Source organism: Salmo trutta, unplaced genomic scaffold (assembly GCF_901001165.1).
Source record: "Salmo trutta unplaced genomic scaffold, fSalTru1.1, whole genome shotgun sequence".
NCBI lineage: Eukaryota > Metazoa > Chordata > Actinopteri > Salmoniformes > Salmonidae > Salmo > Salmo trutta.
The window spans coordinates 50,620-62,254 of record NW_021823045.1 but is presented as its reverse complement, the minus strand read 5'-3'; the positions used below and the strand labels follow the sequence as shown (position 1 = coordinate 62,254).

The window sequence follows — 11,635 nt, the reverse complement described above, 5'->3', positions numbered from 1 at the left end:
AAGGAACCTGGTCCTCTATGTTCTGAGAGTCTGTCAGTGTTCCCCAATACTGAAGGATCCTGGTCCTCTATGTTCTGAGAGTCTGTCAGTGTCCCCAATACTGAAGGATCCTGGTCCTCTATGTTCTGAGAGTCTGTCAGTGTTTCCCAATACTAACGGGAAAAAACCCAGCCTGGCGCGTACACACGAAACACATAACAATTAAAATATCACACAAAGACATGGAGGGGAACAGAGGAATAAATACATGCAGTGTGATTAGGGAATGAAAACCAGGTGTGCAGGGAACAAGACAAAACAAATGGATACATGAAGAATGACGCGGCGATGGCTAGAAAGCCAGTGACATCGACCGCCAAACGCTGCCTGAACAAGGAGAGGAAGTCGTGACATTCCCCCCCCCCCCGACGTGCAGCTCCAGCAGCGCGTCGGCACTGGCCTCGGGGACGACCCAGAGGGCGAGGCGCAGGGCGATCCGGCCGGCGACGGTGGAACTCCCGCAGCAGTTCAGGGTCCAACACATCCGCCACCGGAACCCAGCACCTCTCCTCCGATCCGTACCCCTCCCACTCCACGAGGTACTGAAGGCCCCCCGCCCGACGTCTTGAATCCAGGATGGAACGAACAGAGTACGGGGGTGGAGGAACCTCCTGCACCTCAGATTCCTGGAGCGGACCAACCACCACCGGCCTGAGGAGAGACACATGGAACGAGGGGTTAATACGGTAATCAGGTGGAAGCTGTAACCTGTAACACACCTCGTTCACTCTCCTCGGGACTTTGAATGGCCCCACAAACCGCGGGCCCAGCTTCCGGCAGGGCAGGCGGAGGGGCAGGTTTCGGGTCGAGAGCCAGACCCGGTCCCCCGGTGCGAACACCCGGGCCTCACTGCGGTGACGGTCTGCGCCCACTTTCTGGCGCAGCACGGCACGCTGAAGGTGGACATGGGCGGCGTCCCATGGTTCCTCCACGCGCCGGAACCAGTCGTCTACCGCAGGAGCCTCGGTTTGACGCTGATGTCAAGGAGCCAGAACTGGCTGATACCCAAATACACACTGGAAGGGGGTGAGGTTAGTGGAGGAGTTGCGGAGCGAGTTCTGGGCCATCTCTGCCCAGGGCACGAATGCAGCCCACTCCCCCGGCCAGTCCTGGAAATAGGACCTCAGAAACCAACCCACATCCTGGTTTACTCTCTCCACCTGCCCGTTACTCTCTGGGTGAAAACCTGAGGTAAGGCTGACTGAGACCCCCAGTGGTTCCATGAACGCCTTCCAGACCCTCGACGTGAACTGAGGACCCCGATCAGACACTATGTCCTCAGGCACCCCGTAGTGCCGGAAGACGTGTGTAAACAAGGCCTCCGCAGTCTGTAGGGCCGTAGGGAGACCGAGCAAAGGGAGGAGACGACAGGACTTAGAAAAACGATCCACAATGACCAGGATCGCGGTGTTACCCTGTGAGGGAGGAAGATCGTTAAGGAAATCTACTGATAGGTGCGACCACGGCCGTTGTGGAACGGGTAAGGGTTGTAACTTACTTCTGGGCAGGTGCCTAGGAGACTTGCACTGGGTGCACACCGAGCAGGAGGAACATAAACCCTCACGTCCTTTGCCAAGGTGGGCCACCAGTACATCCCAGTCAGACAGCGCACCGTCCGACCAATACCCGGATGACCAGAGGAGGGTGATGTGTGGGCCCAATAGATCAACTGGTCATGGACAGCAGACGGGACGTACAGACGCCCGAGCGGGACACTGGAGGGGAGTGGGCTCTGTACGCAACGCCTGCTCAATGTCCGCGTCCAGCTCCCACACGACCGGCGCTACCAGGCAGGAGGCCGGGGAGAGATGGGAGTCTGATCCATGGGCCGCTCCTCGTGTCATACAGCCGGGACTGTGCGTCTGCCTTCATATTCTGGGAACCTGGTCTGTAGGACAGGGTAAACAAAAAACGGGTAAAAGAACATGGCCCACCTAGGCCTGACGAGGATTCAGTCCTCCTCGCTGCTCGGATGTACTCCAGGTTGCGGTGGTCAGTCCAGATGAGAAAAGGGTTGTTTAGCCCCCTCAAGCCAATGTCTCCACGCCTTCAAAGCTTTAACCACAGCCAACAGCTCCCGGTCCCCCACATCATAGTTCCGCTCTGTCCGGCTGTAGCTTCTTCGAGAAGAAAGCACAGGGCGGAGCTTCGTGACGTGCCCGAGTGCTGAGAGAGCGACAGCTCCTATCCCAGCCTCGGACGGTCCACCTCCACAATGAACGCCAAAGAGGGATCCGGATGGGCCAGCACGGGAGCCGAGGTAAACAGAGCTCTCAGGTGCCCCGCAGTGAGGTAAGGGGAGCAGCCACCTGCCAAAACCCCGGATAAACCCTCCGGTAGTAATTGGAAAACCCTAAAAAAAAAACCCTGCACCTCGCTGTGGCGATGAGAGGTAGCGGGTAACTGTACCACACCGTGATTTGATTGAGACCTCGATAGTCCATGACGGGCGCAGACCTCCCTCCTTCTTCACAAAAGAAACTCGAGGAGGCGGGTGAATGTGGGGGGGACTGGAGGTACTATAATACACTGTGTTTAATACTGTTTAAACACCTGTGTGTGTATAATAACTGTTTATAATACCTGTGTGTGTATAATAACTGTTTGCAATAACTGTAATAACTGTGTATAATAACTTTATTACTGTATAATAACTGTTCATAATAACTGTGTATAATAACTTTATAATAACTGTGTGTATAATAACTGTGTGTAATAACTGTGTGTAATAACTGTGTGTAATAACTGTGTGTATAATAACTGTATAATAACTGTGTATAATAACTGTGTGTAATAACTGTGTGTATAACTGTGTGTAATAACTGTGTATAGTAACTGTGTATAGTAACTGTGTGTAATAACTGTGTGTGTAATAACTGTGTGTAATAACTGTGTGTGTAATAACTGTGTGTATAATAACTGTGTGTAATAACTGTGTGTAATAACTGTGTGTGTAATAACTGTGTGTGTAATAACTGTGTGTGTAATAACTGTGTGTAATAACTGTGTGTATAATAACTGTGTGTATAGTAACTGTGTGTAATAACTGTGTGTAATAACTGTGTGTAATAACTGTGTGTAATAACTGTGTGTATAATAACTGTATAATAACTGTGTGTAATAACTGTGTGTAATAACTGTGTATAATAACTGTGTATAATAACTGTGTGTAATAACTGTGTAATAACTGCGTGTATAATAACTGTGTGTGATAACTGTGTGTATAATAACTGTGTGTAATAACTGTGTATAATAACTGTGTGTAATAACTGTGTGTAATAACTGTGTATAATAACTGTGTAATAACTGTGTGTATAATAGCTGTGTGTGTAAAATAACTGTGTAATAACTGTGTAATAACTGTGTGTAATAACTGTGTGTAATAACTGTGTGTAATAACTGTGTGTGTAATAACTGTGTGTATAATAACTGTGTGTGTAATAACTGTGTGTATAATAACTATGTGTGTAATAACTGTGTGTATAATAACTGTGTAATAACTGTGTGTGGAATAACTGTGTGTGTAATAACTGTGTGTAATAACTGTATAATAACTGTGTGTAATAACTGTGTGTAATAACTGTATGTAATAACTGTGTGTAATAACTGTGTGTGTATATAACTATATAATTAACTGAGTATAATAACAGTGTTAATAACTGTGTATAATAACTGTGTGTAATAACTGTGTATAAAACTGTGTGTATAATAAACTGTGTGTTAATAACGTGTGTATAATAACTGCGTGTAATAACTGTGTGTAATAACTGTGTGTGTAATAACTGTGTGTAATAACTGTGTGTGTAATAACTGTGTGTGTATAACTGTGTGTGTAATAGCTGTGTGTAATAACTGTGTATAGTAACTGTGTAATAACTGTGTGTAATAACTGTGTGTAATAACTGTGTGTGTAATAACTGTGTGTATAATAACTATGTGTGTATACTGTGTGTATAATAACTGGTGTATACTAAACTGTGTGTGGAATAAACTGTGTGTAATAACTGTGTGTGTAATAACTGTGTGTTATAACTGTGTATAATAACTGTGTGTAATAACTGTGTGTAATAACTGTGTGTGTAATAACTGTGTGTAATAACTGTGTGTAATAACTGTGTGTGTAATAACTATATAATAACTGAGTATAATAACTGTGTGTAATAACTGTGTATAATAACTGTGTAATAACTGTGTGTAATAACTGTGTGTGTAATAACTGTGTATAATAACTGTGTGTATAATAACTGTGTGTAATAACTGTGTGTATAATAACTGCGTGTAATAACTGTGTGTATAATAACTGTGTGTAATAACTGTGTGTAATAACTGCGTGTAATAACTGTGTGTAATAACTGTGTGTGTAATAACTGTGTGTATAATAACTGTGTGTAATAACTGTGTGTAATAACTGTGTGTGTAATAACTGTGTGTATAATAACTGTGTGTGTAATAGCTGTGTGTAATAACTGTGTGTGTAATAACTGTGTAATAACTGTGTGTAATAGCTGTGTGTAATAACTGTGTGTATAATAACTGTGTGTGTAATAACTGTGTGTAATAACTGTGTGTATAACTGTGTGTGTAATAACTGTGTGTGTAATAACTGTGTGTAATAACTGTGTGTAATAACTGTGTGTGTAATAACTGTGTGTATAATAACTGTGTGTAATAACTGTGTGTAATAACTGTGTGTGTAATAACTGTGTGTATAATAACTGTGTGTGTAATAGCTGTGTGTAATAACTGTGTGTGTAATAACTGTGTAATAACTGTGTGTAATAACTGTGTGTAATAACTGTGTGTATAATAACTGTGTGTGTAATAACTGTGTAATAACTGTGTGTGTAATAACTGTGTGTAATAACTGTGTGTAATAACTGTGTGTGTAATAACTGTGTGTATAATAACTGTGTGTGTAATAGCTGTGTGTATAATAACTGTGTAATAACTGTGTGTAATAACTGTGTGTAATAACTGTGTGTATAATAACTGTGTGTGTAATAACTGTGTAATAACTGTGTGTAATAACTGTGTGTATAATAACTGTGTGTGTAATAACTGTGTGTAATAACTGTGTGTAATAACTGTGTATAATAACTGTGTGTGTAATAACTGTAATAATAACTGTGTGTAATAACTGTGTGTATAATAACTGGTGTGGTAATAACTGTGGTCTCTCTACAGTATAGTGAGCAGCGTTTCACATGTGTGACAGAATGGCCATCTACTTCTTCATCGCTGCTTCCTACCCCCTGGTAGGTGTGTGTGTGTGTACACCCCCTGGTAGGTGTGTGTGTGTGTGTGTGTGGTGTACACCCCCTCTAGGTGTGTGTGTGTACACCCCCTGGTAGGTGTGTGTGTGTGTGTGCACCCCCTGGTAGGTGTGTGTGTACCCCCTGGTAGGTGTGTGTGTGTGTGTGGTGTTGTGTGTGTGTGTGTGTGTGGTGTGTGTGTGTGTGTGTGTGTGTGTGTGTGTGTGTGTATATGTGTGTATATGTCAACATAAATGGGCATATCAACAGGAGAGGGAGTATGGAAAATCAAACCGCTAATTGGGCAGATTTGTTGCCACTCAATAACGTTTTTTGGCTGCGCCTGTGAGAGCATTTTAGCTAAGCCTAACCCTTTTCCTAAACTTAACCTCATTCTCCTAACCTGCTACGTTAGTTCTCCCTAACCTGCTACGTTAATTCTCCTAACATGCTACGTTAATTCTCCTAACCTGCTGCGTTAATTCTCCTAACCTGCTACGTTAATTCTCCTAACCTGCTGCGTTAATTCTCCTAACCTGCTAAGTTAATTCTCCTAACCTGCTACGTTAATTCTCCTAACCTGCCACGTTAATTCTCCTAACCTGCTACGTTAGTTCTCCTAACCTGCTACGTTAATTCTCCTAACCTGCTACGTTAATTCTCCTAACCTGCTACGTTAGTTCTCCTAACCTGCTACGTTAATTCTCCTAACCTGCTACGTTAATTCTCCTAACCTCCTACGTTAATTCTCCTAACCTGCTACGTTAATTCTCCTAACCTGCTACGTTAATTCTCCTAACCTGCTACGTTAATTCTCCTAACCTGCCACGTTAATTCTCCTAACCTGCTACGTTAATTCTCCTAACCTGCTACGTTAATTCTCCTAACCTGCTACGTTAATTCTCCTAACCTGCTACAGTACGTTAATTCTCTTAACCTGCTACGTTAATTCTCCTAACCTGCAACGTAAACGAAGCATCATATCGCTACACAGGAACTGACCAATGAAAACGCGTTAACAAACAAAAAACGTCGCTCAATCAAAACTGTCTGACCAATCACAGAGCGCTGATGTTACACCCACTTATTCCACCAATCCCACGGTCACACACCTTCCATATGAAGCTCCCCGTACCTGAGTCCATGGTCATGTGTTTCCAGGTTAATACTGAGGGAGTTGGGTCCATGGTCATGTGTTTCCAGGGTTAATGCTGAGGAGTTGGGTCCATGGTCATGTGTTTCCAGGTTAATAATGAGGGAGTTGGGTCCATGGCCATGTGTTTCCAGGTTAATACTGAGGGAGTTGGGTCCATGGTCATGTGTTTCCAGGTTAATGCTGAGGGAGTTGGGTGTTTCCAGGTTAATACTGAGGGAGTTGGGTCCATGGTCATGTGTTTCCAGGTTAATGCTGAGGGAGTTGGGTCCATGGTCATGTGTTTCCAGGTTAATGCTGAGGGAGTTGGGTCCATGGTCATGTGTTTCCAGGTTAATGCTGAGGGAGTTGGGTGTTTCCAGGTTAATGCTGAGGGAGTTGGGTGTTTCCAGGTTAATGCTGAGGGAGTTGGGTCCATGGTCATGTGTTTCCAGATTAATGCTGAGGGAGTTGGGTTATGTGTTTCCAGGTTAATGCTGAGGGAGTTGGGTCATGTGTTTCCAGGTTAATACTGAGGGAGTTGGGTCCATGGTCATGTGTTTCCAGGTTAATGCTGAGGGAGTTGGGTCCATGGTCTTGTGTTTCCAGATTAATGCTGAGGGAGTTGGGTCATGTGTTTCCAGGTTAATACTGAGGGAGTTGGGTCCATGGCCATGTGTTTCCAGGTTAATGCTGAGGGAGTTGGGTCCATGGTCATGTGTTTCCAGGTTAATGCTGAGGGAGTTGGGTGTTTCCAGGTTAATGCTGAGGGAGTTGGGTGTTTCCAGGTTAATGCTGAGGGAGTTGGGTGTTTCCAGGTTAATGCTGAGGGAGTTGGGTGTTTCCAGGTTAATGCTGAGGGAGTTGGGTGTTTCCAGGTTAATGCTGAGGGAGTTGGGTGTTTCCAGGTTAATAATGAGGGAGTTGGGTGTTTCCAGGTTAATGCTGAGGGAGTTGGGTGTTTCCAGGTTAATGCTGAGGAGTTGGGTGTTTCCAGGTTAATGCTGAGGGAGTTGGGTGTTTCCAGGTTAATGCTGAGGGAGTTGGGTGTTTCCAGGTTAATGCTGAGGGAGTTGGGTGTTTGCAGGTTAATGCTGAGGGAGTTGGGTCCGTGGTCATGTCACATGCGGTGGATTATCTGGATCATGGCAGTTATCGGCTCCACATATGTCTTCTACTTCCACGAGAGGTACCACACACACACACGCACACACGCACACACGCGCACACGCATGCGCGCACACACACACACACACACACACACACACACACACACACACACACACACACACACACACTCGCACTCGCACACGCACTCACACACACACACACACACACTAACACACGCACACCACTATCCCTGACGTTAATGATCTGAGGTGATGTCACTCCCTGCAGGTATAAACTGGTGGAGTTACTAGGATACGTGGCCATGGGGGCGGGGCCTGCACTGGTCATCCTGTCCATGGTAACACACGCACACACACACACACCAATTGATCGTCCAGAAACATTTACCTAAAGTCAATGTTCCAATTTTCAAAGTAGTTTATCCCCTAAGCCCTGACCGTGTGTGTGTGTGTGTGTGTGTGTGTGTGTGTGTGTGTGTGTGTGTGTGTGTGTGTGTGTGTGTGTGTGTGTGTGTGTGTGTTGCAGGCGGACACGGCAGGTTTGTGTGAGCTGGCGGTGGGCGGGATTTTCTATGTAGTGGGTGTGGCCTTCTTTAAGAGCGATGGAGTCGTCCCATTCGCTCACGCCATCTGGCACCTGTTCGTTGCCATGGGAGCAGCTACACACTACTACGCTATCTGGAGACACCTGTACACACCTGGACACTGAGACACACACACACACACACACACACACAAACACACACCTAACGTGGTGCTAGCTAAACAGTGATCTGGTCTGACTGTTTATTATTAGTTGTAGTAGTAATAGAATGATCTCTTTCTCTGTCCAATTAGAGACAGGAATCAATGTACTACCAGAAGGATCTCTGTCCAATTAGAGACAGGAATCTCTGTCCAATTAGAGACAGGAATCAATTAAATACCAGAAGGATCTCTGTCCAATTAGAGACAGGAATCAATGAACTACCAGAAGGATCATCAAGGACAACAACCACCCGAGCCACTGCCTGTTCACCCTGCTATCATCCAGAAGGCGAGGTCAGTACAGGTGCATGAAAGCTGGGACCGAGAGACTGAAAAACAGCTTCTATCTCAAGGCCATCAGACTGTTAAACAGCCATCACTAACACTGAGTGGCTGCTGCCAACATACTGACTCATCTCCAGCCACTTTAATAATAAAAAATTGATGTAATAAATTTATCACTAGCCACTTTAAATTATGTCACTTTATATAATGTTTACATACCCTACATTACTCATCTCATATCTATATACTGTACTCTATACCATCTACTGCATCCTGCCTATGCCGTTCGGCCATCACTCATTCATATATTTTTATGTACATATTTTTATTCATTCCCTTACACTTGTATTGGTAGTTGTTGTGAAATTGTTAAATTACTTGTTATATATTACTGCACTGTCGGAACTAAAAGCACAAGCATTTCACTACACTCGCATTAACACCTGCTAACCATGTGACCAATAAAATGAGATTTGATTTGATTTGGATCTCTGTCCAATTAGAGACAGGAATCAGTGAACTACCAGAAGGATCTCTGTCCAATTAGAGACAGGAATCAATGAACTATCAGAAGGATCTCTGTCTGTCCAATTAGAGACATGAATCAATTAACTACCAGAAGGATCTCTGTCCAATTAGAGACAGGAATCAATGAACTACCAGAAGGATCTCTCTCTCTGTCCAATTAGAGACAGGAATCAATGAACTACCAGAAGGATCTCTGTCCAATTAGAGACAGGAATCAATGAACTACCAGAAGGATCTCTGTCCAATTAGAGACAGGAATCAGTGAACTACCAGAAGGATCTCTGTCCAATTAGAGACAGGAATCAATGAACTACCAGAAGGATCTCTGTCCAATTAGAGACAGGAATCAATGAACTACAGAAGGATCTCTCCCTGTCCAATTAGAGACAGGAATCAGTGAACTACCAGAAGGATCTCTGTCCAATTAGAGACAGGAATCAATGAACTACCAGAAGGATCTCTGTCCAATTAGAGACAGGAATCAATGAACTACCAGAAGGATCTCTGTCCAATTAGAGACAGGAATCAGTGAACTACCAGAAGGATCTCTGTCCAATTAGAGACAGGAATCAATGAACTACCAGAAGGATCTCTGTCCAATTAGAGACAGGAATCAATGAACTACCAGAAGGATCTCTCCCTGTCCAATTAGAGACAGGAATCAGTGAACTACCAGAAGGATCTCTGTCCAATTAGAGACAGGAATCAATGAACTACAAGAAGGATCTCTCTCTCTGTCCAATTAGAGACAGGAATCAGTGAACTACCAGAAGGATCTCTGTCCAATTAGAGACAGGAATCAATTAACTACCAGAAGGATCTCTCTCTGTCCAATTAGAGACAGGAATCAATTAACTACCAGGATGATCTCTCTCTCTCTGTCCAATTAGAGACAGGAATCAATTAACTACCAGAGGATCTCTGTCCAATTAGAGACAGGAATCAATGAACTACCAGAAGGATCTCTGTCCAATTAGAGACAGGAATCAGTGAACTACCAGAAGGATCTCTGTCCAATTAGAGACAGGAATCAATGAACTACCAGAAGGATCTCTGTCCAATTAGAGACAGGAATCAATGAACTACACAGAAGGATCTCTCCCTGTCCAATTAGAGACAGGAATCAGTGAACTACCAGAAGGATCTCTGTCCAATTAGAGACAGGAATCAATGAACTACCAGAAGGATCTCTCTCTCGTCCAATTAGAGACAGGAATCAGTGAACTACCAGAAGGATCTCTGTCCAATTAGAGACAGGAATCAATTAACTACCAGAAGGATCTCTCTCTGTCCAATTAGAGACAGGAATCAATGAACTACCAGAATGATCTCTCTCTCTGTCCCAATTAGAGACAGGAATCAATTAACTACCAGAAGGATCTCTGTCCCAATTAGAGACAGGAAACAATGAAACTACCAGAAGGATCTCTGTCCAATTAGAGACAGGAATCAATGAACTACCAGAAGGATCTCTGTCCAATTAGAGACAGGAATCAATGAACTACCAGAAGGATCTCTGTCCAATAGAGACAGGAATCAATGAACTACAGAAGGATCTCTGTCCAATTAGAGACAGGAATCAATGAACTACCAGAAGGATCTCTCTCTCTGTCCAATTAAGACAGGAATCAATTAACTACCAGAAGGATCTCTGTCCAATTAGAGACAGGAATCAATGAACTACCAGAAGGATCTCTGTCCAATTAGAGACAGGAATCAATGAACTACCAGAAGGATCTCTGTCCAATTAGAGACAGGAATCAATGAACTACCAGAAGGATCTCTGTCCAATTAGAGACAGGAATCAGTGAACTACCAGAAGGATCTCTGTCCAATTAGAGACAGGAATCAATGAACTACCAGAAGGATTTCTCTCTCTGTCCAATTAGAGACAGGAATCAATGAACTACCAGAAGGATCTCTGTCCAATTAGAGACAGGAATCAATGAACTACCAGAAGGATCTCTCTCTGTCCAATTAGAGACAGGAATCAATTAACTACCAGGATGATCTCTCTCTCTGTCCAATTAGAGACAGGAATCAATTAACTACCAGAAGGATCTCTGTCCAATTAGAGACAGGAATCAATTAACTACCAGAAGGATCTCTGTCCAATTAGAGACAGGAATCAGTGAACTACCAGAAGGATCTCTGTCCAATTAGAGACAGGAATCAATGAACTACCAGAAGGATCTCTGTCCAATTAGAGACAGGAATCAATGAACTACCAGAAGGATCTCTCCCTGTCCAATTAGAGACAGGAATCAGTGAACTACCAGAAGGATCTCTGTCCAATTAGAGACAGGAATCAATGAACTACCAGAAGGATCTCTCTCTCTGTCCAATTAGAGACAGGAATCAGTGAACTACCAGAAGGATCTCTGTCCAATTAGAGACAGGAATCAATTAACTACCAGAAGGATCTCTCTCTGTCCAATTAGAGACAGGAATCAATGAACTACCAGAATGATCTCTCTCTCTGTCCAATTAGAGACAGGAATCAATTAACTACCAGAAGGATC

The 11,635-nt window shown here is 43.9% G+C and overlaps 1 protein-coding gene across 1 annotated transcript; it reads left to right on the top strand.

Moving 5' to 3' along the window:
* The first annotated feature begins 7,456 nt into the window (after nucleotides 1–7,456).
* LOC115188461 (monocyte to macrophage differentiation factor 2) lies at nucleotides 7,457–8,437 on the top strand. Its single transcript, XM_029747333.1, has 3 exons — nucleotides 7,457–7,612; nucleotides 7,822–7,891; nucleotides 8,080–8,437. The coding sequence occupies exons 1-3, from the start codon at nucleotides 7,485–7,487 to the stop codon at nucleotides 8,260–8,262; spliced, it is 381 nt and encodes a 126-aa protein (XP_029603193.1). The 5' UTR covers nucleotides 7,457–7,484; the 3' UTR covers nucleotides 8,263–8,437.
* Nucleotides 8,438–11,635: the final 3,198 nt, after the last annotated feature.

What these genes read in the sequence shown, in the direction of transcription:
- LOC115188461 (XM_029747333.1), top strand. Translation starts at nt 7,485, where the DNA reads ATGCTGAGGGAGTTGGGTGTTTGCAGGTTAATGCTGAGGGAGTTGGGT. An exon ending in GTCTTCTACTTCCACGAGAG is followed by an intron (nt 7,613 to 7,821) that starts GTACCACACACA and finishes CACTCCCTGCAG; the next exon opens with GTATAAACTGGTGGAGTTAC. An exon ending in CACTGGTCATCCTGTCCATG is followed by an intron (nt 7,892 to 8,079) that starts GTAACACACGCA and finishes TGTGTGTTGCAG; the next exon opens with GCGGACACGGCAGGTTTGTG.